This window comes from Colias philodice, chromosome 29, assembly GCF_061535455.1.
Source record: "Colias philodice isolate Cphi_HAF_F1 chromosome 29, ilColPhil1 Martin Lab GWU primary, whole genome shotgun sequence".
Lineage (NCBI taxonomy): Eukaryota > Metazoa > Arthropoda > Insecta > Lepidoptera > Pieridae > Colias > Colias philodice.
Genome location: NC_143114.1, coordinates 3,154,680 through 3,182,447, shown reverse-complemented (window position 1 = coordinate 3,182,447; position 27,768 = coordinate 3,154,680). Strand labels below are relative to the sequence as shown.

Below are 27,768 nucleotides of genomic sequence, written 5' to 3'. Positions count from 1 at the left end.
GAGTTTATCAGCGCTGACTAACAGCGGGAAGCAGCAAGCTGAGCAGCTGAGAAAGGTGACTGCGACACTTGCTGAACTAGATGCCACTTTGAAGGCTTCGTGATTAAATATATATGAATAAAACTGTTTTTTGTTGCTGTCTACTTATTTATAAAAAGCCTCCAAAGTATCTCTTGACAAAAATCATACAAAAACGTAATACAAGCCAAACAAGTCCATAAATTACTAACAAATAAGAGAGAGTTTATCAGCGCTGACTAACAGCGGGAAGCAGCAAGCTGAACAGCTGAGAAAGGCGACTGCGACACTTGCTGAACTAGACGCTACTTTGAAGGCTTCGTGATTAAATATATATGATTAAAGATGTTTTTTATTTACCTATGTTTATTAGTAACAAGATTTACACGCGGCTTTGTCTGAGTGGTCAAGAGTGGATATTTCTTTGCGGTAAAAAGTAGTCAGCTTGGTTAGCTCTATGTTATTTTACGATTATGATAACTTCTAAACTTTAGTGCCACTGCCCGGCAAACTTCTTGGCCAAAAAGTAGCGTGGTGGGGGAAGCTTGCGCATATAAAAATGTACTAAAACTTGATGCGCAAACTTCCCCCACCACGCTACTTTTTGGCCAAGAAGTTTGCCCGGCGCCATACTATTTTAATAAAACGCAGTTGTCTTTCAGTCACTACCATCAAATAAATATTTCACAAACAATAATATTTTAGTGGATTTTATTTTATTAACGTAGTCTATTCGAGCATTTTTTGTTAAGCCATTCAAATTTTTTATTTTACGTCTATTTCATAGATTGTGAAATCGTTGTTTACTTTTTATGTTATCTGTGGCCTATAATCTCTTGATTTTGAACTTTAAGCCGTTGCTTAGCAACGAGATTGTTTATTCAATAATCGTGAAGGAATGTCGATCAGATTATGTTTATAAGATCACTACAAATCTTTAAAAATGAGTGGCGAGACGATATACGAACAACCGAGAAGGTACAATGTGGCTCCGATGCGAGTACATGACTATCTATATGGTAAGAATTAAACTACCTATTTCTTTATAATATACCTACCCTAATATACAAATTATTTTCACTTGATTTTCACTACACTTCAAGTAAAGTAGTAGTTACAACGTTTAATATTTTATTTACTTAAATTAATAATTGGTTAGCGAAGACGTGAGAGTAACAAACAAATAAATTGAGTTCCTTTTGCATGTTAAATATTAGCAGTAAAAATTAATTATTTTTTTCTTATAGATTCAGCGTATATCGTGTCTGGTGCTAGAGACTATGCTAGAACCGCCTTCAAAGCAGCCATGGCGTCTGCGCAAGTGGTCAGTATTTATTGTAAACTAGCTTCCAACCTTGACTTCGCTCGCGATGTCTGAAACTTAACAAATTATGTACGTATGTACTAAAACCTTCTTGGAGAATCGCTCTATTTATTTAAAAAAATGCATCAAAATCCTTTGCGTACCTAGTTACTGTTTTATTTAGTTATTTAAATATTTCTGCTGCAGCAAAATAAACCTTAATGGTTATGTTTTTATGCTTATTTCTGTTTGCAGGTTATTCAACCAGTCTACAAGACAATGTTTTCGGAATTGCGAAAATTCCCAAGAATGCAAGTTGGTTAGTACTATATTGGGATAGTAATATTTAACAGTTCTCCTAAAAGCAGATACAAAATATGTATATATCTAAGTGATTTCTATAAGTATATTGTAAATTATGATACAATCAGTGAGAGTTGATAGATATCGGCCGGCTTTAATGAGAATAAATGTCGTTTAACCTTAACTTTCCAATACACAGTGTACCACCCGAACTGTCGTCTCCCCCACCACGTGGATCGCTCGTACGGCGCGTACGTACAGCGCGTACGGGAATCGAGACACGTGCCCGCGCCTGAACTGGCGGGGAAGGATCGCTTCAAGTTTTGTGCTACGTGAGTTTTATGTTTTAATTTAATCGTTGGTTTAACCCGTTGTTAGCGTTTGAAACTGAAACATTTAATTATTCAACTTGACTTCGCATATAAGCGCTTTTTTCATTGTCAATTGTCATAATACAAAAATAATAATAATTTAACTTAGGGATGTAACGATACATGATTTTGCCGATACGATACCGATACCGATATTTGTAGTAATGTATCGGCGATACCGATACCGATACCGATATCGATGGCTTGGGAGAAAAATAAATAGTGAATTATGCATAAAAAGTTACCAACATTTAACAGAGACTCAACTGTTAATCGTATTCTTTTAAGGGCCGATTTTTCAATGCCTAGATAAACAGCTAGATAGACTTTATTCTTCAGTTAACAAAATATTCAATTTTTCAATAGACGAATAGGACTTATCTATCGAATAACTACGTTATTTGAGGAATAAATCTATTTGCCGCTCCAACGGCCAGATAGCGCGCTATTCGACGGTTAGGCGTTTGAGTTGACAACTGACGCGTCAAATTTGGGATATTTACGTATGTCATAACATAGAGCGTAGAATTATTAACAATTTAACCTCTTTCTATATAATTATTATCAATTAAAATCATATTGAAATTGATGTTTTTGATAGTACTGATGACCATGCCATTGAAAATTTGCCGAAAGCTGTCTTTAAGTATGTCGTTTCCATCGTAAAATATATAAATTGAAACACAAATTTAACTAAACTCTTTACTCGAATCGAAACAACAATCAACAATCATAGAAGACAAGAGCAATACAAGACAAACTTAAAATGCTCTCCTGACGTGAGTCATAATGACGGTTGTTGACAAATTGCAAGAGTTGACTCTATCCCGCTCTAACCTGACTAATTTAATATGTTTGTTTCGCCACTCCGAGAACAGAGCTGCCAATATGGAAATATTTGGTCAGATAGTTATTCATCAAAATATAAATCTCGATTGAAGCAGTTTCTTCTCGGCAATAAACTCAATAGTTGCTCCTTTAAAATCATAACAATGCAACATTTTACATAATATTTTAAAATAAAAACCTTGCCAGAGAGCTACCCTTCATTATCAGAAAAGCCAAAACTATTTCGCGTTATAGATCTTTTACTACTACAATGTATTAGCTATATTTTTCGTTCAATCTACTCAAACTACTCACAATCGAGCGTTTTCGATCTGTGAGTAAAACAAAAGCATTGTTTTCTTGTATAGATCGTCGTCAATCTATCGATAGATGAATTTATAACTCTTCTAAAAATAAAAAATAATTTAAAAGTCTCCTCCTCTTCTCTAAACCGCCGACCGTCTTGACCGCCTCCTTGGTACAGTGGTTGACGCGTGAGCGTAGAACCGAGGGGTCCTGGGTTCGATTCCCGGTGGAGACGAAGAAAAAAAAATGTCTCGGTCTGGCACAGAAGGCTGATCACCTACTTGTCCCTAAAGAAAATCGATCAGTGAAACAGATGTATGAATAATGCATCTGCCCCTTACCCCACTAGGGGACACGGGACTTCACTTTCCTCTTCTCTATTTTAGCCCAAAGAAATTATTGCCGGTGCCAAGCGCAACTCCCGACTTCCACCCACCCACGCCAAATTATGGGCCTGTTCCAACCAAACCCAGGAATAGAGGCACTCAGAGTTTGTACAGGTAAGTATATAAATTTTAACCATTTATTTTATCAAGCTATTGCATAGCTTTTATCTCAGGCTATGAGCGCGACGACCGAATGTAAAAATTCCGTAACGAAAAAACCTAACACCCCCCCACTCCAACCGGCACAGCGATGCGATGCTATGCAATAGCTTTACCGCGGCAGTCCTCGAGTGCCTCACGTAGTTTTTCTTATAGTCCGGGATACATCGCCCATTTTTGCAAGTGATTACTATCAAGCTAATTTTTCGTGAGTAGCTTTATTTTGATGAGATGCCCAATAATTTCATGTACGAAACTCTCGATTGTGGTAGCTTACAGAGGTAACAAGGATAAAAAATTTTGATTTGACGGTTCTCAAATATTTATTACGCAATTTGTAGGACAATATGTCTGTTGAATTATATAAGTATGAAATAAGTGAAAATAAAAAAATCAGCTGGTTAGTAATCATTTATGATGACTTCGTTATCGATACACATTGGAAAGGGGGACTCTTTGATCAAACCATAGATTTTGTAGGACAAATATTTTTTCGAATAATTTAGATAATTATCTTGAGATTGAACAAAAAAAAACATTCAGTTAGTAATTAATATTTAAGAACCATCAAAACAAAATATTTTATCCTTGTTTCCTCTGGTAGCTACCACAATCGAGAGTTTCGTACATGAAATTATTGGGCATCTCATCAAAATAAAGCTACTCACGAAAAATTAGCTTGATAGTAATCACTTGCAAAAATGGGCGATGTATCCCGGACTATTATTTCGTCTGCATTATCGAGTATTGAATTCAATAAAATTTAACACAATAATTTTTTTTAAAGTTGAAAACATCTCTCTTGATTAGATACATGCTAATAGTTAACAATTTTTTATTTCTTATGAACCACCTTGATCCCGTGGCTACATTCGCAGTTTCAAATTTGTTATAAAAGGAAAACTGAACGATATTTGGGGCAGTAGTTTTTCGTAAACATACAGACAGACGCAGCGATAGACTGTTTTTTAGTTTTTAGGCACTACTATACTTTAAAAAAAGATATACATATAATAACTATGCCTTTTTAATTTTTTTTTTTCCTTTTTATAGAGAATCTTCAGCGCAGACAACCCCGTGGCAACCAGACGGAAAACAAGCAGACACTTGCTTTCAGAAGCCTGAAGTACTATACTTGGATAATTTACAGTGGGGTGAGCTTAACGTATACAATAGCATATCTATACTAATACTAGCTTACCGCCCGCGGCTTCGCCCGCTTTCTCTAAAACGATTTGAGATTTAAACTATCCTATCTCTCAAGTTGGATCGAACTTCACATGGTGTGCGAATTTTATTATAATCGGTTAAGTGGTTTAGGAGTCCATTGAGGACAAACATTGTGACACGAGATTTATATATATTTAGATTATAATGTTAGGGATTTTAAATTCAACCTAGAAAGATTTTATTTCTTACAAAATGATTTTATTTGTCTACCTTCAACAATAAAATAATACTCGACTAGAATAATAATTAACATAACCAAAACACAAACAAAACGACCTTTACGTCCCAAAGCCAAATGCAAAAGGTGTCAAATCCGCTGTTCAACTCATTTATATAACCACCCCCTCGGTTTGGGTTGCCAGTTGGGGATTGGTTTCTAACAATAATATGTTATATCTATACATATAATAAATCTGTAGAAGGGTCAATTCTGTACATTGAAAATATTGAAAAAATAAATAGCAGGGGGTGTTACTGGATCGATACCAAACCCAAATATGTGATTAAAAAAATTTTTGTCTGTCTGTCTGTCTCTATGTGAAGACATCACGTGAAAACTAACGGTTCGATTTCGATGAAACTTGGTATGATTATACCTTATTAACCTGGGCGTAAAATAGGATACTTTTTATCCTGAAAAAATACGAAGAAAAAAAATAATCTTAATTTTTCAGTTTTATCCATAGACGTTGTTCTGTAGAACAGCGAACACACGTTGGGTATTATTATAGGACTAGCCGTATTTGGGTCCAATAGATATTTATAAGATGTTAATGTCAGAGTTACTCAAAATGGAGAAATAAACCATACACGCGAAGACCGACATCCGCGCGGACGGAGTCGCGGGCGGAAGCTAGTATATAATATGTTAATGCATATGAATTATTTCCAGGTCCCGGATGCCCTTATAGGACAGGTGATCTTCCAGTTGACTTCCACACAACGGAGATTATAAACAAGTATGTACATAAATATTACACGCACGTTATATAATTTTTATCAAAAAAATTACTCTAAATTGTATTGGCACAGTAAAGAAAATACAACGCGTTATGTTACAATTCGTGTTATAAAAGCTCCAATGAACACGCTCAGCGCGTAGTGAATTATTGACTGACTGACTGAATGAAAGACTATATAGCGAAATCTTGCTAACTGCGCGGCCACACACTCGACGAGTGGTATGGGAAGTGACGAGGGAAGTAGGCTTAGAGTATAGATATAGTATAGAGCGCGTGTATTGCACAAATTGCTTTGTGCACATCGTAGGCAGATGAGCTATAGATACTATATAGATGTGTGTGTGACAAATAGGGATGGATAGATATCAATTGCGTGATGAGCTATCGATAAGTTATGTAAATAAATATGTATCATATGTAAATTTTATGTTCAATATGTTATTAAAGGAGAAATGTATGAATAAAGTATAAATATGTAATTTTAAATTTGTTTACCAAGTGAATAAAGTGTGTTTATTCCATTTGAATATTTTTTTGTATTAATTATAAGTACTTTAAAAAAATATGTTTAATTGGAATATCAGAAAAACGTATGCACTTCTTAAATATTAAAATTAATAAAATAAAAGATCGGGTTTAGTGCTATTTTTTCAATAATAAATAGAACAATAATAATAATGTTTTAAAATGAGAAATAATTAATAATTTAAAATGAAATAACTAATAAATAATATTAATAATTTTTTATTTAATTTTATCCATTCTATACCTACCAAAATCTTCAAAATCAATTAAGCGGTCCATATATCGTAACATTACATACTTTTCATTTACACTATAATACATTCGCATTCATAATATTAGAAATTGTATCATACCAAACACACCACAAAATTATTTATAATACATTTCTAGAAGAGTTTTAATTTTAAAGTAAAATAAGTAATAAGTTAAAATATAGTTCTTCTAGTAAACTATCGAGTACAGCGTTGGTCAAGTCACATCACTACGATCACGTGAGTTGCGCGAGCGAGCCTGCGCGGGTCCCCTCCCACTTTCCCTTCACCCCCGCGATGCTAGATTTATTTTCATAAAAATAATTATAACAATCGACTTACCGATGAAATGTGATACTGGATTTCAATTTTGTGATTTTTCTAGTATCGTTTTTGCAAGATAGCACTGCACATTTCAGCATGTTTATTCGTAAATATGAATAAAATTCCAGAGCAACGCACTTCGTCAGCACTCAACCACGACTACGAGCGCGCGCGGCGGGAACGTCGTGTTGTTCCCACCTGTGCCTACTGTTCCCACTTGGTTGTTCGCGCTCTATAGATATCTATACTCTAAGGAAGTAGGGCAGAGGCATAGTGTGGCCACGTTACTCGTCATGTCACTCGTGCTTACCTGCTCACTGCTCCCTATTTTGTCGGTATTTGCGCGCGAGTCAAAGGACCGGCAATACGAGTGCGATCGCAGTCCGCATCGAGCGCTCGCGCAAGACGCACACGTATGCAAAATTGAAAATTAATAATTATGTCGTCGCCAAGCATGGAATGGTCAAATGAAAAATTGTTAACGTTTTTTTATGTTTGAGGACGACGACAACTATGTATATTTCTTTTTACTACATTAATATAATAAGCTATACTAAAAATGTATAGCGCGCACGCTGCCACCGTTTCAACGTCCATTTCGTGAGACAAGGCAAATGACAAGTGAGGAGCGTCGCGATCAATCACGCGAGTAGAGCAGTGTGTGGCCAGAGAGGGCAATGTCACGGCGAATAACGGCAACGCGATGAGCAGAGCGATGAGCACAGTGTGGCCGCGATATGACATGCTAATCTACTACGACGCGGTCTGGCAATATAGAAAAGCCATGATGGATTTAACATTAATCGATTTACCATAACACAATGGACAGGCCTTTATTAGTTAACGTTAAACAATTTAAAATTGTAATACACTGCATGTCTCCAAAGTTTAAATTAAAACTATAAAACGTCCGTTTAAAGTGGGTCGAAATCGATTCTAAAGGAGTCTGTTACATACAAACATACAGGTGAAGCTAATATGAGCGTGTTAACTATTACCAGGATGCGTCACGCTAGAAAATGGACGGAATTAGTCGAAAAGGGACAATTTCCGCGATGGATGAAGAAGCAGGACGCCATTATCACTGATATTGAGACGAAAGACTGGATATTCAGAGAGGCGGTAAGATCAACTACCTTTTAAATTGGCTGGTTTATATCTGAATTTATTGTAAATCAGAATGTAAAATGTTTAAGTTTTAAAACTGTTTTGCAGTACTTTGTCGACCGTTTAAGGATATATTGACTCTTTTCAACCGACTTTAAAAAAGGAGAAAGTTCACAATACTGTATTTTTTTTTTTGTTTGTTACAACTTTCGATTGGGTGAACTGATTATAATGATTCTTTTTTTATTTGAACAACCGGTTGCTCCTATTTTATCATTATTATTTTTAATCATCTTGATATCTTCATTTTGAAGTTGTAGTTTCAATTCAATTTCTGAATTATTTCAGGAGATAGACGAACTCCAAGACATTCGTCTGTCTCTCTTACACAAGTTGCAAAGTGAGAAGCGACAGAAACAAACGACTCGTGTCGGCAAGAAACTGGCTAAGTTATGGGCTTGTAAGAAAATGGACATGGAGAGGAAGATTGAGCATATACGACGGACTAGGGATAGGGGTAGGTGTTGTAGTATTACTGGATATCGTAAAAACATACCTTTTTACATATAACCTACTAGCTTTCCACCCGCGGCATCGTCCGCGCAGTCAAAGAAAAACCCGCATAGTTCCCGTTCCCGTGGGATTTCCGGGATAAAACCTATCCTATGTCCTTTCTCGGGTATCAAAATATCTTTATACCAAATTTCATGCAAATTGCTTCTTTAATTAAGGCGTGATTGACTAACAGACAGACAGACAGAGTTACTTTCGCATTTATAATATTAGCATAGACAAATATAAGTATGGATGTCTCTAACAAAGTAAGATACTACTTTTACTCATAGACACACGATAGGGTGCATTTTTAATACGGGCCATTAAGGGAAGGTAACTTGTATGTGTGCGTAGGTACCTACGTATGTTATGACGATTGAAAAGTGCGTCTAGAAGAATTCTAATTGAATAAATAAATGTTTGAGTTTTGAGTTTGAATTTAACAAGGTAAGATACTGCTTTAACTCATATACAGGGTGGATTTTTAAGACGGGCCAGTAAGATCAGGACCTTGACTATTACAGCTACAGGAAAATATTCCTCAGACATCCATAACTTTAGATATTCTGAACTGCATTCACAGATTTTGGAAAAAAAATACAGTCAGCAAAATTTATAAAAAGGCCATTTTTTTTGGTTGTTATCGATCCTATTAATGTGGGAAAAAGACCATTTAAGGTTTGAGTACTAGAAATGGTAGAAATTGTCAAAAACTTTTCCCATGCATTTTGTTCGGAAATACGATATAAAATATAATACCAAATTAGTATATTACTTACTACATTTCCACCCATCGCTTTGCCCGCGTTTTTAAAGAAAAACACGCATAATACCCGTTCCTGTGGAATTTCCGGGATAAAAAGTAGCCTAATTCTTACTCTGGGTCTTCAGCTACCTTTCATTGTAATAAAATGAAGTCCCGTGTCCCCGTAGTGGGGTAAAGGGCAGATGCATTATGCATACATCTGTTTCACTGATCGATTTTCTTTAGGGACAAGTAGGTGATCAGCCTTCTGTGTCCTGCCAGACCGAGACATTTTTTTTTCTTCGTCTCCACCGGGTATCGAACCCAGGACCCCTCGGTTCTACGCTCACGTGTCACCCACTGTACCAAGGAGGCAGTCATTGTAATCAGTTCACTATATAGTAATTGCATGAAAGAGTAACAAACATACGTATCCTCACAAACTTTCGCATTTATAATATTAGTAGGATAAATGATCAGACGAAATAAAGGGAAATATATTTCTGCAGAGCTGCGAAAACTAACCGCCCTCCACGCGGTGGGCGGTCGTACCGGGCTCGTAGAAGCACAGCGAGCTTCTAGAGGCGGTGGTAGTGTAACAAGCGCGGCTGCTGACCGCACAGCTGACACACACGCGCCGAGAGCGAGGCACGGCTACCAGGCGAGCAGGAGGCACGCGGAGATTGTGTACGACCCCTCGTTACTGGGTGAGTAGCGTGACCGCACAGCTGACACACACGCGCCGAGAGCGAGGCACGGCTACCAGGCGAGCAGGAGGCACGCGGAGATTGTGTACGACCCCTCGTTACTGGGTGAGTAGCGTGACCGCACAGCTGACACACACGCGCCGAGAGCGAGGCACGGCTACCAGGCGAGCAGGAGGCACGCGGAGATTGTGTACGACCCCTCGTTACTGGGTGAGTAGCGTGACCGCACAGCTGACACACACGCGCCGAGAGCGAGGCACGGCTACCAGGCGAGCAGGAGGCACGCGGAGATTGTGTACGACCCCTCGTTACTGGGTGAGTAGCGTGACCGCACAGCTGACACACACGCGCCGAGAGCGAGGCACGGCTACCAGGCGAGCAGGAGGCACGCGGAGATTGTGTACGACCCCTCGTTACTGGGTGAGTATAAATAATAAAAAAAGACGGGTTGCACTCCGGGAGTGCCGGCAGAAGTGAAAACTAGATTATTAACCTTGAGCATGTTTGATATTTTGAAATGGTATCCGTCTTACGCTTTTTCGATCAGGTCACGTGTCCTGACGCGAGTTTAAGATTTTATACCCATTACAGAAAAAGTGCTCAACGCCGCTAAAGAAGTTTTCACTTCAAAATGTGTGCACACGTAAGAAGTAAAACTTCTTTATGACCTTATTTTTCAAAAAATAGTTTACTATATGCAACTTTACAGAAATACAATTCGCGCAATCACGCGTGGTAGGGATAAGAAAAAGATGACGCGTAACGAAAAAATGTTACACTAAATTTTTTTCCAACCCCGATAAAGAAGTTTCACTTCAATAAAGAAATATTTTGGGACAATTTTCACATACGGCACGATCTGATCCCATACTAAGCTTTCGCTTGTGTTATAGAAACCAGATGGCTGATAAACAATGTAACATATATAATTTTAAATAAATACTTATGTATAGATAATTAACACCCAGACACAGGGCAAACATCTATGTTCATCACACAAATATTGCCCCGGGTGGGGATCGAACCCACGACCTCTGGCTTTGAAGGCAGACAATCAACAGTATCACTACAATGTATAAAACAAAGTCGCTTTCTCTGTCCCTATGTATGCTTAAATCTTGAAATATCCATAACGGATTTTGATGCGATTTTTTTTATAGATATAGTGGTTCTTGAGGAAGGTTTTAGTGTATAATTTGCTAAGTTTTGTACAAAGTGGGCGAAGTCGCGCCCGGAAAGCTAGTAATATAATAAAGTTATGATTCACGCTACACCGTGCCGAGGCCCGGCCGGCCGTGTTGGAGCGGGAAACAATTAATGAAAAAATATATATAGTTTTTTTTAATATTTAATCACAATTATCTAAACTAGACTCATAATCACGCTTATACATAGTCCGAAACATAACTCTGCTTACGTACATATTAGGCAGAGTTTTATAATGATCGATACAAAAGACTTTGAACACTACTGCCACGAAATAAGGCGCTACATTTCAATGACATGACTCGAACGTTCTTGACAATCTTTCACTTTTTATATGCGATTGTGAGTCTTGTTGTTTATAATTTAAATGTCACGAATCTGCCTTTTCTGACTTCCTTTTTTTAGTGACTATAGCTATCCTCTCTCACGTACCAAATTTCATTCAAATCGGTTCAGTTGTTGAGGCTTGAAGAATAGACAGACATCGTTACTTTCGCATTTATAATATAAGTTAGGAATTCGATTTATAACATGTTATTTATTCACAGCGCTCGAAGACCACAAGATAATATCAGAACCGCCCCCATGGCTGGACCAGTGTGGGCAGAATCTCACCAAAAGCTGTTCAGGCCATCACCTGCCGCGTGACGTCACACAGCTGTGCGAGCGAGAGACGAAGTGGAGCGAACAGTTTCTGGAGAATCTGCATAATGATCTGAAGAGTTAGTAAATAAATAAATAAATATTATGGGACATTATTACACAAATCGACCTAGTCCCACAGTAAGCTCAATTAAGGCTTGTATTGTGGGTACTAGGCGACGATAAATATAATATTTAATAAATACATACATATATAGATAATAACACCCAGACCCAAGAACAAATAATTGAGTTCATCACACAAATATTTGCCCTGACCGGGGATCGAACCCGGGACCGTCGGCTCAGTAGGCAATTACTTTACCACTGCGCCAACCGCGTCGTCAAGTTAGTGGTTTTGATGTACTAGACCAGCGTTTCCCAACCAGGGGTCCGCGGACCCGAGCGGGTTCGCGAGCATATCTCAGGGGATCAATCAAGAAAATTACGAAAGCCTTAGTGACCAGAATATTCTGACTGTCGGACTTTTAGACCGGACTCTCAGTGGAGTTTCGTTTGCAAAAATCGCGGACCTAAATCTGACTTCTGATATATATTGTATAGATCCCAGACATCCTATAGACAGATGTTGCCAACCAGTTTAGTGGTCCCCCTGCCCGCACCCCGGTTATTAAATATGGCATACAAAGAAAAAAATAAAAATTTCCAAAACATGCCGTGTGGGGTATCAAATGAAAGAGCTTATTGAGTAGATCACGAATATATAGCATACTATATACATTTCTTACACTTTCTCTAAGATTTTTTAGAAAATTTAGGAAAATGGTCCATTTTTGAGTTAATTTTAAACCACTATAGATTGAAAACTCATGAATATATTTTTTAAATTATTATTTTAAATAATTAACATTAGTCCATTGTTTATGATTCAATATTTCGTACAGTGAAATAGTTGCATGGGGGAGTGGGGGGAGCATTCAAAGATGGCGAGTATATTTTCAAGTTCATATAGTATATAGTTATTTTCATCAAATCCACCACATAGCTCACTTATATTATATTACGAACTATTGAATCATAAACAATGGACTATTGTTAATTATTTAAAATAATAATTTAAAAAATATATTCATGAGTTTTCAATCTATAGTGGTTTAAAGTTAACTCAAAAATGGACCATTTTCCTAAATTTTCTAAAAAATCTTAGAGAAAGTGTAAGAAATGTATATAGTATGCTATATATTCGTGATCTACTCAATAAGCTCTTTCATTTGATACCCCACACGGCATGTTTTGGAAATTTTTATTTTTTTCTTTGTATGCCATATTTAATTACCGGGGTGCGGGCAGGGGGACCACTAAACTGGTTGGCAACATCTGTCTATAGGATGTCTGGGACCTATACAATATATATCAGAAGTCAGATTTAGGTCCGCTATTTTTGCAAACGAACATCTCCTTGGAGCCTGCTCTATTTGTATTTTTCAGTTTTAAGATGGAATAATCTGTCAAGTGATGGGTGGTTAAGCTATTTCATACAAAAACACTGCAAGTAATCAATCAATTTTTAAAATAATATAGATTGTCTTATGCGAATTAGTTTTTTTGGGGGTCCGCGGATCATGGTTACAGTGGCACGTTGGGTCCGCCTTTTATTATAAACTAAAATTGTAAATGCGAAACTGTATTTGTTTAATAATATTTGTATCAAAATTCAATCAATTTCCTTGAACCTCGATGGCTCAGCATTTCGCTCGTCTTGCCCGTGTTGTTTCGAACAATTTTTTTCACGGATTTGAAGTTCGAAGTCCACACAGCCTCTTTATTCACAAACATTTATTACTAGCTTCTGTGCCCCGCGGTTTTACCCGCATTGCTCAGCTCCTGTTGGTCTTAGCGTGATGACATATAGCCTATAGCCTTCTTCGATAAATGGGCTATCTATACACCGCAAAAATTTTCAAATCGAGACCAGTAGTTCCTGAGATTACCGTTCAAACAAACAAACAAACTCTTCAGCTTAATAATATTAGTGTAGATTATTCATCCATACTAAAACATCGACATTCTTTGTTATAGAGAATCTATCAAAAATTATAGAAAATCTATTCCAGAGGCCCGTCTAGGTGCACAAGGTCACAGCGCAGGGCCCCTAAAAGTGCTCAAACCCCGTCGCTTAGTACAAACCCCTCGACCCCCAACACCAGAAGTGGAAGCTGTGCCTGATGATGAGGAACAAGCCCACCAAGCCGCCCTGACGCTGCAGAGGATCGTGAGGGGAAGAGCTGTGCAGAATTTGGTGAGTTTTGGAGTTGTAATAGCTTGTCATTGTAGCCTCTTAACTGACTTTAATAGACGCTAAACAAATATAAAAAAGCGTGTGTGCCGAGCACACGTGTCAAAAGTGAAACTTCATTGGCAAGATTCAAAGATGCCAAAATCGTCACCTTACTCCATGACGTGACGGTATTGCCATTACGCGACCTAGAAATTTTACTCTCAACGCACCTAAAGAAGTTTCACTTAAAAAATAATTGTCTTTAGTCAAGCAAGTAACTTTTAAGTTTCACTTCAAAATATAATAATAATAATTTTCCTAGATGTACGAGGGACGTACCAGGGCGGCAGAATTGACGGAAGAACTAAAAACAACACACGGGTTACAAAAGGAAGATAGAGCTCGTATAGCAAGAGAGGAAACAAAAGCGAGAGATCATAATGCGCTGAGAACGGAGGCTGAACAAAAGGTATAGTATAAAACAAGGTAATTATTAAAAAATAACTATACCCGGCGCGGCCTAAGATGATCCCTATGACAGTTCGTCTTAGTGATTGCTCGTATGATGGATCGTGTCGATACTTTACTATTTTATAGGCTAAGGCCTGGTTTGCATTCAGCCACGTCGGTAAACATGTTTTTACAAATATTATAAAATGAATTTTTAACGTCTATTATGTAAACGAAACGGTAAGTAAAACGAAAGTTTTCCAAAACATAAAAATGCACCTTATCATTTTCTCGTAATCTTTAACCCGTTTAACACAGTGTATATTATTTTATCATGAAAATGGAATCCCCCATTTAATTTTTCTAAAAAACTTATATTATCATAGGTAAGTAAATTAACGCGAACGGTAATTAATTAATTAATTATGCTGCGATCTTCTGTTCCATTCAATAGAGAATGAACTATAGCTTAAGCATGGAAAAAATGTGAACTCGTTTCCATTATCGAAATTTGTTTATCGATACTTTCCGCACTAGTCGATAAATGCCAACGATGTTAGTTTTGAAGGACGTAAACGTAAAGTCAGATTGATATAATTTCTCGTAAATGTTAAGAATTGTTATAATTCCAACGGAATATCATTGTAATGGCATAAAGCTACGTAAAAATTAATAAATGCCATTTTTAGACGCCTCCAATACGTTTCTAATTTAATGGTGACGCCATTACAAGTTTGTCTCTTGAGAATAACTGTCAGTGTCATAGGGATCATCTTAGGCCGCGCCGGGTATAAACCGTTTTCTAAAGAAATATAAATAAAAATAATAAAACGTGTGCGTGTACTAGTGTACACACGTAAGAAGTGAAACTTTTTTATGACCTTATTTTTCAAAAAATAATTTTCTATATGCAACTTTACAGAAATACGTCGAATCACGCGTGGTAGGGATAAGAAGAAGATGGCGCGTAACGGAAAAATGTCCCGCGTAACGAAAAAATATTACACTAATTTTTTTTCCAACCCCGATAAAGAAGTTTCACTTCAATAATGGTACCAATCGAAAGGAACCAGGGTTTCTATAGAATAAGATTCATCAAAAATGGTTTATCGAGTCTAAAGTTCTGAGTTAACAAGCCCTTTTTCTGAAGTCGGTTGAAAAATAAATATATTCCCAATCCATTGTACAAAAAACTCGATGTACAATAACAGTGACGCTCAAAAGATGTCCGATGCAAAACTCTGCCTACGAGAGTATTAGGCAGAGTTTGCTAACAAGCGATAATTTCTATTATTTTTTATTTTTTAGGAAGACGCAATTACAGCGTTGGTTGAAGAATTATGCGGTGGTGCAGTCTCTGCTGCTTTGGACTTTTTGGAGAAAGAACTGAGAAGACTTAAAGAAGAGAGACGACATCACGCGTTCATACTCATTGCTTGTATGTTGTTTGTTATTAATCTGTGTTCGAAATTCTACCAACTCACTCTAAACTAACGTATGTGTGTGTCAAATGTGGTCGAAATTTGACCAAAACACTCTAAACGAACTTAAGTGTTTGTCAGAAATAGAAGTTACTGGTCAAAATTCGACTGTTTTGCCAGAAATATGAGTTACTGGTTGAAATTTGACAAACTCACTCTTACGCATGTCCCATGCGTCCCAATGAACGTATGTTACGTAGCGTACTTTCGACAAAAACATGAAGAACAAAGATTTCAAACATGTTTTTAAATTTGCAAATCTGTTCTGAATGTGTAATATAAAACGACATATTTGTCCAAGTTCAGGATTGTCGATTCATAAAGCATTTGCAAACAAATGTTTTATGCTTCAAGACAGCTTCCAGATTAATTTTAAGTTTTGTTTTTATGTTTACTTTCAGTAACAATTATTATCTTATCTCAGGGATGTTCTAGTGGAGAGTTTTTAATTGCGGATTATATATTTTTATTTATTTATTTAACACTAATGCTAATACTAGCTGTCCGCCCGCGGCTTTGCCCGCTTTGTCTAAAATCTAATAAATTGTATACTAAAACCTTCCTCTTGAATCACTCTATCTATTAAAAAAACCGCATCAAGATCCGTTTCATAGTTTTAAAGATTTAAGCATACAAAGGGACATAGGGACAGAGAAAGCGACTTTGTTTTATACTATGTAGTGATTTTATGATTTTATGATATATATTCACAGTGCGTGAGAAAACGATGCGAGAAGCGGCAGAAGCTGGAAGAAGGCAGAAAGAAGAACAAAGAAGAAGAGAGCATGACGAAATGTTTAAACAGGTTGGTTAAAAATATATAAGACTAGATTTCCGCCCGTGGCTTCGCTCGCGTTTTCAAATTTTAACCCGCATAGTTCTCGTTTCTGTGAGATTTTCGAGATAAAAAATAGCCTATGTCTTATTCTGGGTCTTCAGCTACCTACATACCAAATTTCATTGTAATCGGTTCAGTAGTTTTTTTCGTGAAAGAATAACAAACATCTATCCATCCTCACAAACTTTCGCGTTTATAATATTAGTAGGATATACCCACTTACTCATTCATTGTTTTAAAAATATAAAAATCTCGAACATGCATTTTATGCATTCTAAACCTTAAATTTATAATATCACTAACTGTGCTCCGCGGTTTCACCCGCATTGCTCCGCTCCTGTTCGTCTTAGCGTGATGATATATAGACTATAGCCTTCCTCGTTAAATGGGCTATTAATGGGCTACTAACATTTAAAGAATTTTTCAAATCAGACCAGTAGTTCCTGAGATTAGCGCGTTCAAACAAACAAACTTTTCAGCTTTATAATATTAGTATAGATTACATTTTTTTTTCTTTAGATTCTTGGCGTTACCCAGGATACAGTGGACATATACCTTCAAGAGATACTCCAGCAAGGAGTGGAATTGGCTGCAGAAGAAGATGCGGTCAGCAAAGCGATGGCTGATGCTGACAGGATCGAGGGTAGCTTGAAGGAACATGGCTCCATGTGAGTGTGGAAAATGGGAATTTTTACACGAAGAATTCATCAAAATCGGTTCAGCCAGTTGAGAGTTGTGGAGTTGTAAAACCAAAAAAATGCGGTCGAATTGGGGATCTTCTCCTATAGTTTGGTATGGTAATATATAATCTGTGGTAATAGGAAATCAATTGGGTTTTTTACCCGCTTGTATTAGCTTCACCTGTATGTTTGTATTTAACCGACTCATTTAAATTTAATTTTACCCACTTAAAACGGACTGACAAAGGCCGCGTTTCCATCTGTAAGAAAACTTCCGCAATAAATGTCCGACAGTCTGTCTGACAGCAGCTTGCAAGTCTAATTCCGCGTTTCCACCTGCAAGTAGACTTGCAAGCTGCTGTCAGACAGACTGTCGGACATTTCTCGCGGAATTTTTTTTGCTGATGGAAACGCGAGGCCTAAAAGTGGCATTACTATAATTTTATATGTATTTTAAAGCGTTTGATATTTATTTTTATAGCATTCAAATACTTTATAATAATACAAATAATTCGATTCGATCTTTCGTGGGGAAATCGGATCGTTCGTCTTTTGGGATGTCCATCAGACAGAAATTATAAGGCGCGGGTCAAACACAAGCGGCTTGGCGCGGGCGTGCCATAAGCGCACCTCTTGAATCTGTTTTGCACCACGTCCTTCTTATACATTTTGTATGAAAGAGTTTTGGACAGGCGTCGAGACGGCACGCCACGGTTGTGCCAAGGTTGCGCCGCCCCAAAATTATTTCATACAAAATGCCAATAGCGCACCCGATGCACGCCGGCAGCGCGCCGCTTGTATATGTCCCGCGCCTAATTTATATATTGGAAAGAATGTATGATCGAACCCTGCATCGTGATGTAACTTACTTATAAATTTCTCATTTTATAGCGTGTTTATTAGTTCTTTTAAACTATTCTTCCCACCCAGGTCAACAGCAGAGCAGAACGAGCTAGTAGCCGAGTTGGTCCAGCAGTTTTTGCTCCCAGAAGTGCACAGATCTTCATCCAGACTGCACCTGGCTGCTGTACAGCAGAGCCGGATGGAAGCAGCCAGATGCAGCGTGTTTGGGATGCTGTACGAGCGGGAGATGACATCTGGTGAGTTAGGGCTGATGGTAGAGCTGCAGCAGAACTGCTATAGGATGCACAGGTTCTCAGATAGATTCCACTTGGCTGCTGTAGAGCAGAGCAGGATGTTTGGGATGCTGTACGAGCGGGAGATGACATCTGGTGAGTAAGGGCTGATGGTAGACCTGCAGCAGAACTTTTATTTATAGGTTTTTATATGGAACTGCCTGTGCCTCGTGGTTTTATCCACATTTCTCCGTTCTCATTGGCACGATAGCCTTCCTCAATAAATGGACTATCTAACACTGTAAGAATTTTTCAAATCGGACTCGTGGTTCCTGTGATTAGCAAGCATACAAACAAACTCTTAAGCTTTATAGTAGTATTAGTATTTATAAGAAATAATGCACAATCTTGAGGATCTCGGTTCAGTGTTAATTTTTGAAATTGGGAATATTCGTAAATTAAAGATTTTTTCCTTTGCATCATTTCGATAAGCCCAAATCTTTGAGATTATTTTTGCTAAATCTAATTCTTTTAGAGGCTTTTTGCAATTTAATAACAACTTCTCTACCAATTCAATAAAAAAATCTGTTTTTATTCTGTTTATTTGACTTTTCTGTTTCTGAATATTATATTCACTACAGATACATGCACACGTTGTGGTGAACCGATCGGCGATACATGCCGTTGCGAGGTTTGCACGGACGAACATACACCCACAGCTACAAGTGGGAGGGACGACAAGCGGTGGAAGTATACTAGGAGTGAGTTGATTGTATGTTTGGGAGGAAAATGTGGGGACTTTCAGAATACATAGCGAAAAATTATCCAGGAAATGAAAAGAATGTGCGTTGAACCATAACTTTTTATTTTTCACTCAAATTATAACAGAATAAAGAAATACAAAAAAAAATTACAGACACCAAAAAGACATGACATATCGATTAAACAGTTTTATTAATTATTTACTAGATTTCCGTCCGCGCCATCGCCCGCGTTTTCAAAGAAAAACCCGCATAGTTCCCGTTCCCGTGGGATTTCCGGGATAAAAACCTATATGTGTTAATTCAAGTTACCCTCTATATGTGTGCTAAATTTCATTGTAATCGGTTCAGTAGAATTTGCGTGAAAGAGTAACAAACACACACACATCCTCACAAACTTTCGCATTTATAATATTATGTAGTAGCAAGGATAGTCATTCACATAATCAACAACAATCAACTCACAGTCACACTGAAAAGATGTCCGAAGCAATATTTAATACTTATAAATTATTTTTAACAAAATGAATCTCCTGATTTATTTTATAAAAAATAATTTTCATGTAAACAGGTCGGCCATCTGTAACGAAGAGTCGGGACGAGAGATTCCCGCCGTCTCACGATATAAGATGTTGGCTCAACGATCTAATCAATGATGGTGAGATATTTTATTGATAAACTGTAGTATTTTTATAAAATTTATAGGAAGACTTTGAAAATATGCACAACCTTTTGCAGTTTTTGAAGTGAAACTTCTTTATCCGGGGTTGGAAAAAAATTTAGTGTAACATTTTTCCGTTACGCGCCATCTTTTTCTTATCCCTACCACGCGTGATTCGACGTATTTCTGTAAAGTTGCATATAGTAAATTATTTTTTGAAAAATAAGGTCATAAAGAAGTTTCACTTCTTACGTGTGTACACTAGTACACGCACACATTTTTTATTTTACCTTAAAGGCTTTGTCAGATAGGACGCGTATTTTAGCGCTGCGTAGTAGCGCTACAGCGTCCTGTTTTAACGTCGCGCGAGGCTTCGTCAAACAGAACGCTTTAGCGCGCGTTAGGACACAGCAATTGATATTATTAAAGCTGCATGTTGTTTACATAATTATTACTTACGAACAAAACAAGGTACAGCGATATTAACTCCGGAGTCGGAAGAATTTTTTACTTACCAGTTTCATTAATTTCTTCTTCGATTTGTGCCCACAATTTTGCCTTCATTGATATATCTTTATAGATTATATGAACTATCCTTCGTATTATATAAGCATGGATATTTTCTAACCAATTCTATCAAATTTTCGGTCATTATGCAGTATTTTATTATTATTTTACGCCTATTAACTCCGACGCTAAAATAAAATTTGTAAAAAAATACAACACCCGACGTTAAAGCGTCCTAACGCCGCGACAGAGCGTTGCGTACTGCTAGCGCCGGCGCTCTGTTTGACGGTATTCTACGATGGTAGCAGAACACATCTTAGCGTCATATCGCGGCGTCAACTTAACGCTCTGACGCGCGCTAAGTACGCGTCCTGTCTGACAAAGCCTTTAGGTACTCTATAGCAGGCCTATTTTACGTAATAATGAATCAGACAATTGTTAAGTTCGTGTAAATAGAATTGATAAAATAAGGAGAAGAGCCAATACATAATTCTAAAGAAATTACGTTTGTAATGACTGTTGTATTATTTGTAACATGAATTCGAAACCTCACATTAATAATAAAAAAATGTTGTGTGGTTTTATGAAACCACGGTAAAAGTGAAACTGTTCGAACGGTTCCGAACACTGCTTTGTGTAGCGCATGTCGCGTGACGGTCGGCTGCCGAGTAGGTATACCTACTCGGCAGCCGCGATACACGCGACATGCGCTACACAGACCAAACAGTTTGAGGCGATGTAATAAAAGTTTCACTTTAAAAGTATCGAAGGAATGTACACTATATTCATTTTAACTGACAGATAGGCTAAACAGAAGATATCTATATGATGTAAAGCCGACGCTAACTATGAATGAAATACATTATTTACTTTATTCAACGTTACGACAGGGCAAATGAAGGAAATTCATCAGTTTTTTTTTTGACGTGACAACGTCTTATAATTCGATAAAGCCGGCTGCACGCACGAAAAAACATGACTCATGCGGCGTTACCTCGCTCTGAGGCGTTCCATGTAAGGCTTGAAGTGCGAGCGAGAGCGCGGAACGAGCGACAAAGAAGCACAATCGGACGTTGTCACGTTCAACTATCCGACTTTACAGACAACCAATTTTTTTTTTTAATTAATATTATACGCCAACTATTTTAAGGAATTTCAAGGTTATCCATTAATTACCAGACAATTTTTCATAAAAAAACACACTGTATAATAATATTTGTAAAAAAATAAAATTATTGTCTATTATTAGTGTTTATTCTTTTCTATTTTCAGTGGTGATAAGATCAAGGAGACAAACATACGAACGGACGAGCGTCGAACGCGATGTGACAGACATGTTGCGTAAACGGGCGGATATCACTGTGGAAGTTAGAGAAACTATTGACGAGAGTAAGATTTATTACGATTTTTTATTTTTTAAGCTATTGCATAGCTTCTATCGCGAGCCTTGAGCGCGGGGACCGAGTCGAGAAATTCCGTAACGAAAAAACCTCACGCTCCCCACTCCGACGGGTGGAGGTGTGGCTTGAAGGCATAGCATGCAATAGCTTTACCGCGGCAGTCCCCGAGTGCCACACGTCTTATTTTTATTTTTGAATATTTGAGAAAATCCCTTTTGAAATTAATATAAATTATACACTAGCATATTTAAGAGTGAACCATTTAATTAATACTAGCTTACCGCCCGCGGCTTCGCCCGCTTTGTCTAAAACCTAATAAATTATGTACTAAAACCTTCCTCTTGAATCACTACTATCCAATACTATCTATTAAAAAGAAACCGCATCAAAATCCGTTGCGTAGTTTTAAAGATTTAAGCATACAAAGGAACATAGGGACAGAGAGAGCGACTTTGTTTTATACTATGTAGTGATTTATATGTATTTGTTTACCAGTGATAGCCATAGCAACAGGTGAATACACTCGGCCAATAAAAATGGCCGACTACCGCCATTTGATGACACGCTTCGTTGGTGACGCTCTACAGAGAAGCGAACCGTTCCAACCTAAATGTACTTGTGAGTATATTACTAGCTGTGCCCCGCGGTTTCACCCGCATTGCTCCGCTCCTGTTGGTCTTAGCGTGATGATATATAGTCTATAGCCTTCCTCGATAAATGGGCTATCTAACACCGATAGAATTTTTCAAATCGGATCAGTCGTTACTGAGATTAGCGCGTTCAAACAAACAAACTCGTCCGCTTTAAGTATAATATTAGTATAGATTAAAAAAAACACATTTTTTTATTAAAGAAACCCGTTTTAATGTCTATTCCACGAGATTTTTTTTGTGATATTAAAAAAAATATTTTCTGTTTGTTGCACGAGTTTTTATTTTGCATTTTCAAAAAAAGGTTAGGTACTTAAATTCTTCTTCTGCTAAGTACTCAATTTAATGTAAATTATAATAAAGATTTATAATATGTTTTTGTACAAATAAATAAATAAATATTGTCTCTCCACCCACCCACCCGCGGCTTCGCCCGCGTTTTCAAAGAAAAACCCGCATAGTTCCCGTTCCCGTGGGATTTCCGGGATAAAACCTATCCTATGTGTTAATCTAAGTCACCCTCTATATGTGTGCTAAATTTCATTTCAATCTGTTCAGTAGTATTTGCGTGAAAGAGTAATAAAAAAACCCACATACACAAACTTTCGCATTTATAATATTAGTAGGACATAGAAAATAATCATAAACATGAATGTCTAAGTTTTCTGTCTGTTTAATTATTTGCACAATTATCATAAAAAATATTTCATGATTTAAAACATTATATCCCATTATGGGCCGATTTTTCAATGCTTAGATAAAACTTATCCGTCCAATAAAGTATTACACGATAATATGTATTATAGTCGAGCCAATTTAATAGGCAACATTTGACGTCTATCAATTTTATCTTCGAAGAGACCTGCTTAAAAACATCGATTAAAGTGAATTAATCGATACGGATTTGAAACATTTGTCAATCGAATTTATTAATTTATGGTGATTTTTATTCACAAGTAATCGATGCATTCGATTCTAGATGTCAGATTTCGATTTTTAGAGTAACGTCTCTGGTATTTAAAAAGAAAAAAGGTTTATTGACACAAAATTGTAGCGACGTCAGTTCTTCAATTCAGAAATTGTTTATTATGTTTAGAATGGTTTATCAGTAAAATGAAATCTTAAAATTACTTGTATCAGTCATTATTATTATAAATATGTGGTCGTAATTGAAAAAAGTTAAGCAAATGTGCAGTTCTAACAAAACGAAATATCATGTTATTCTATGTTGTCGTTACTAGGTTACGTTGTTGAATTTTGTTGAACTGTCAAATGTTGCCTATTAAAATGGCTCTACTATAAAATGTCACGTAAACTGTCAAATAAGGGCAAGTAGAATACGTTTTTAAAATGGTAGATTTATAAATTATTCGATGAATAAGCTTTATCCAAGCATTGAAAAATCGGCCCTAAGGGCAATTTTCAATCCTTAGTTAAAACTTATCCATCGAATATCGTATTAAACAACCATTTTAAAAATGTGTTACTTGCCAACTTTTTCACAGTTTTTAGGTGACAATGACATCAATATATTATTGTGTACTTAATACTTTATTGGACGGATATATTTGAAAAATCAGCCCTTAATGTATTAAAATGTAAAAATAATGTTCCTTAATAAAATATTAATTTTACTCAATAATAACAAATGGAATTCCCTTTTTTAGATACCGAAAAATCGGAAGAGAAATCGAAACTGCTTCCATCAGAATTACGTCTTTTGGAAGAAATGCGACGCTGCAAGTGTGACACTGAACCTTCACCCAGCGCTAGGACTATGGGTATACATCTATACAAATCTTAATATATATATAAATCTCGTGTCACAATGTTTGTCCTCAATGGACTCCTAAACCACTTAACCGATTATAATAAAATTCGCACACCATGTGCAGTTCGATCCAACTTGAGAGATAGGATAGTTGAAACATGTAGTAAATAAAAATAAAATAAAATGTAGGTACAACGGGCGAAGCCGGGGCGTACCACTAGTACATATTATAAAGCTGAAGAGTTTGTTTGTTTGAACGCGCTAATCTCGGGAACTACTGGTCCGATTTGATAAATAACTTCGGTGTTAGCCCATTTATCGAGGAATGTTATAGGCTATATATATGTACCTATATCACGCTAAGACCAAGGAGCGGAGCATTGCGGGTGAAACCGCGAAGCACAGTTAGTTAATATAATAATAATAGCATATTTTTGAAGTGAAACTTCTTTAGGCGCGTTGAGAGGAAAATTCATTCATTCAGGTCACGTCATGGCAATACCATCACGTCATGTAGTAAGGCGACTTTGGTATATTTGAATCTTGCCAAACAAGTTTCACTTCTGACACGTGTGCTCGGCAGACACGCTCTTTTTTTAAAGCATTAATTTAGATTTTTAAGTTAGATAACTCGTATATTCATAGAACACAAAAATATACATAATACAAACACAAAACATAAAATCAATTATTTATTATTCTATATTATTTTTTATTGTTTCATTTCAGAGAGTCCAACAACAGAAGATTACGCTTACACGGACACTTCTTTTGATCCTACAACTGAACCTGATGATGACCAGATAGTTTAATATATTTTTAACATTTAACTTTATATAATTGTTCTTATTTTTAATTCAATTCATGTTACTTCGTTACAATATAAAAATGCAAAGTGCATACCTTATTTTCCCCTGTTTAAATTATATTTTTGTGACAAATATAGACTTTATCCTAACTACTATGGAGTTTCATTTAAGTACATAGTACCTACATCCAGAATTTGCTAGGCGATTCTGTTGTGAAAATTTACATATAGTTAATTAATCTACTTATATTATAAAGCTGAAGAGTTTGTTTGTTTGAACGCGCTAATCTAAGGACCTACTGGTCCGATTTGAAAAATTATTTCGGTGTTAGATAGCCCACTCATCGAGAAAGGCTATATCAACAGACAGGAGCGGAGCACTACGAGTAAAACCGCGGGGTACAGCTAGTATCATAATATTTCATCAACTAAAGTGTTGAGCCTTTTAAAATATTAAATATTATATCCATACATAATATTGAGGTCTGTAAAAATGGCGATATAAAATTGGCGAAAATTTAAAAGCTAGCGTGGCCAGTGTTACTTTTGGCACTATTTACAATTATATTATTATATACTATATAGTTACTATACTATATTTATTTACTTTAATTTTTTGCAGTAACAAATTCACCTGCATTTTATCCTACGAGTCATTATTTTTACCGATTTTTACTATTGCTGATTTACAGCGATCGTTTTGACAAACAAAATCGTTGTTTTAGCAACTAATAAAAAGCAACAATTTTTGAAGCGAAACTCCTTAGTCCTTTGCGCGTTGAAAGTAAAATTTCGAGGTCGCGTCATGGAGTAAGGATTAAGGAGTAAGAGTAGCCGGCGCAGACATGGCGAAGCGCAGCGCAGCGCATTTTTCATTGTCAAACTATTATCGACATTGTCCTCATTGAAATAACATTCAAAAAAGCGCAGCACGCTACTTTTCGCGTGTGACGCTTCGATATTCCTACGAAATAAACTATTGTTGTTTGATTTTTAATTTTATTTTTATCAAAACAATATCGATAATAGTTTGACCACAGTTTGACAGTGAAAAATGCGCTGCGCTGCGCTTCATATGTCTGCGCCGGCCCTTATGCGACGATTTTGGTATCTCTGAATCTTGCCAAAGAAGTTTCACTTCTGATACGTGTGCTCGGCGGACATTTTTTTTTTTTTCAATTTTCGTCGATTTTATATCGCCAGTTTAGAAGATCCAAATACTGTCTTTTTCAACAGATTTTTCTTACTCTATATATTTTAACTAGCTTTCCGCCCGCGGCTTCGCCTGCTTTGTCTAAAACCTAATCAATAATGTACTAAAACCTTCCCCTTGAATCACTCTATCTATTAAAAAAACCGGATCAAAATCTGTTGCGCAGTTACTTATAAAGATTTAAGCATACATAGGGGCAGAGATAGCGACTTTGTTTTATACTATGTAGTGATGAAATAAAACACGATAAATTGTTCAAGTGTATATTTTACATCCATATATGTATATACATTTTTTAAAGAACTGTGTACAAATGTTGAATAAATTTGCTTAATACATACTGGTTTTTTATTTTGTACATTTGCCTTAGTGCTAAGCGATATTTTTTAATATAACTATTTATGTATTTTATTTTATGACAATATAATTGTGAAAGTGAAGTGTGCTTACTATAAGACAGTGCGCGCACGAGCAACTTTGTCTCCGCAACTTTTTTGTCTCCGCAACTATTTTGTCTCTCCCACCCATGGGCTAGTATGAAAGTGCGCGCACGTAGCGACGCAACTCCCCATACAAATTGATGGGAGAGACAAAATAGTTGCGGAGACAAAGTTGCTCGTGCGCGCTCGCTCTAAATGCAATTTAAATTATAATGTGGGCTAATAGTTTGTAATACATGAAATATAAGGGTGAATTTCCATTATTTTATAGACCAGAAGCTTTCAAGTAAAAAGTGGAGGTAACAAACAATTAAATACAGATGACTTGAGAACCTCTTTCTTTTTTTAAGTCGCTTGAGAAAACCTCTAAGACAATACTTTTTATATAAAACAAAATAAGATTAGTTGTACGCTCGTTCCTTCAATGGAAACTGACCCTTATGAATAATAAAATAAAGAACATAATATTTAAATCTAGTAGCAAACATTGATTTCCTATATTATTTAGCTTAAAATAAACCTAAATCTTTGGCATATAAACTTAAATTGTGTAAAAATGCATTATTAGTTCCACTAAAATTAAAAAATGACTAGTTGAGTGAATTGGTTATACCAAAATGCAGTTCATATAGAAATATTAAGTGTAAATACATAGAGATACATAATATTTAATCTCAAAAAGTCCGTTGAACTATCGTTATTATATTTTTTCTTTACAATAAAATCCTTGACGATGTGTGAAAGTAGAAGGTACAAACACAGTAAACAGAATACAAACAGTAGGGTAACTCCATATAAAACGTTCGAAGGGGCTGATTCAGCCGGGCTGAATCACAAACAAAGCATTGACGAGATAAGAGTACTT

The 27,768-nt window shown here is 36.5% G+C and overlaps 1 protein-coding gene across 1 annotated transcript; it reads left to right on the top strand.

Annotated features, from left to right (window-relative positions):
- The first annotated feature begins 820 nt into the window (after positions 1 to 820).
- LOC149475838 (cilia- and flagella-associated protein 91-like) lies at positions 821 to 25,254 on the top strand. The gene is made up of 24 exons (XM_089712498.1): positions 821 to 1,037; positions 1,266 to 1,342; positions 1,577 to 1,640; positions 1,824 to 1,956; positions 3,516 to 3,629; positions 4,728 to 4,828; positions 5,797 to 5,863; positions 7,968 to 8,088; positions 8,422 to 8,590; positions 9,883 to 10,080; positions 11,835 to 12,008; positions 14,004 to 14,188; positions 14,490 to 14,636; positions 15,926 to 16,055; positions 16,812 to 16,903; positions 17,456 to 17,604; positions 18,547 to 18,716; positions 19,334 to 19,453; positions 20,025 to 20,111; positions 21,894 to 22,010; positions 22,517 to 22,713; positions 24,177 to 24,183; positions 24,339 to 24,452; positions 25,172 to 25,254. The coding sequence occupies exons 1-24, from the start codon at positions 962 to 964 to the stop codon at positions 25,252 to 25,254; spliced, it is 2,892 nt and encodes a 963-aa protein (XP_089568624.1). The 5' UTR covers positions 821 to 961.
- The last annotated feature ends 2,514 nt before the right edge of the window (positions 25,255 to 27,768 follow it).

Excerpts from the sequence above, each read along its gene's own strand:
- LOC149475838 (XM_089712498.1), top strand. The coding sequence starts at position 962 with ATGAGTGGCGAGACGATATACGAACAACCGAGAAGGTACAATGTGGCT. Across the intron at positions 1,343-1,576 it reads CCATGGCGTCTGCGCAAGTG|GTTATTCAACCAGTCTACAA; the intron begins GTCAGTATTTAT and ends TTCTGTTTGCAG. Across the intron at positions 24,453-25,171 it reads ACCCAGCGCTAGGACTATGG|AGAGTCCAACAACAGAAGAT; the intron begins GTATACATCTAT and ends GTTTCATTTCAG.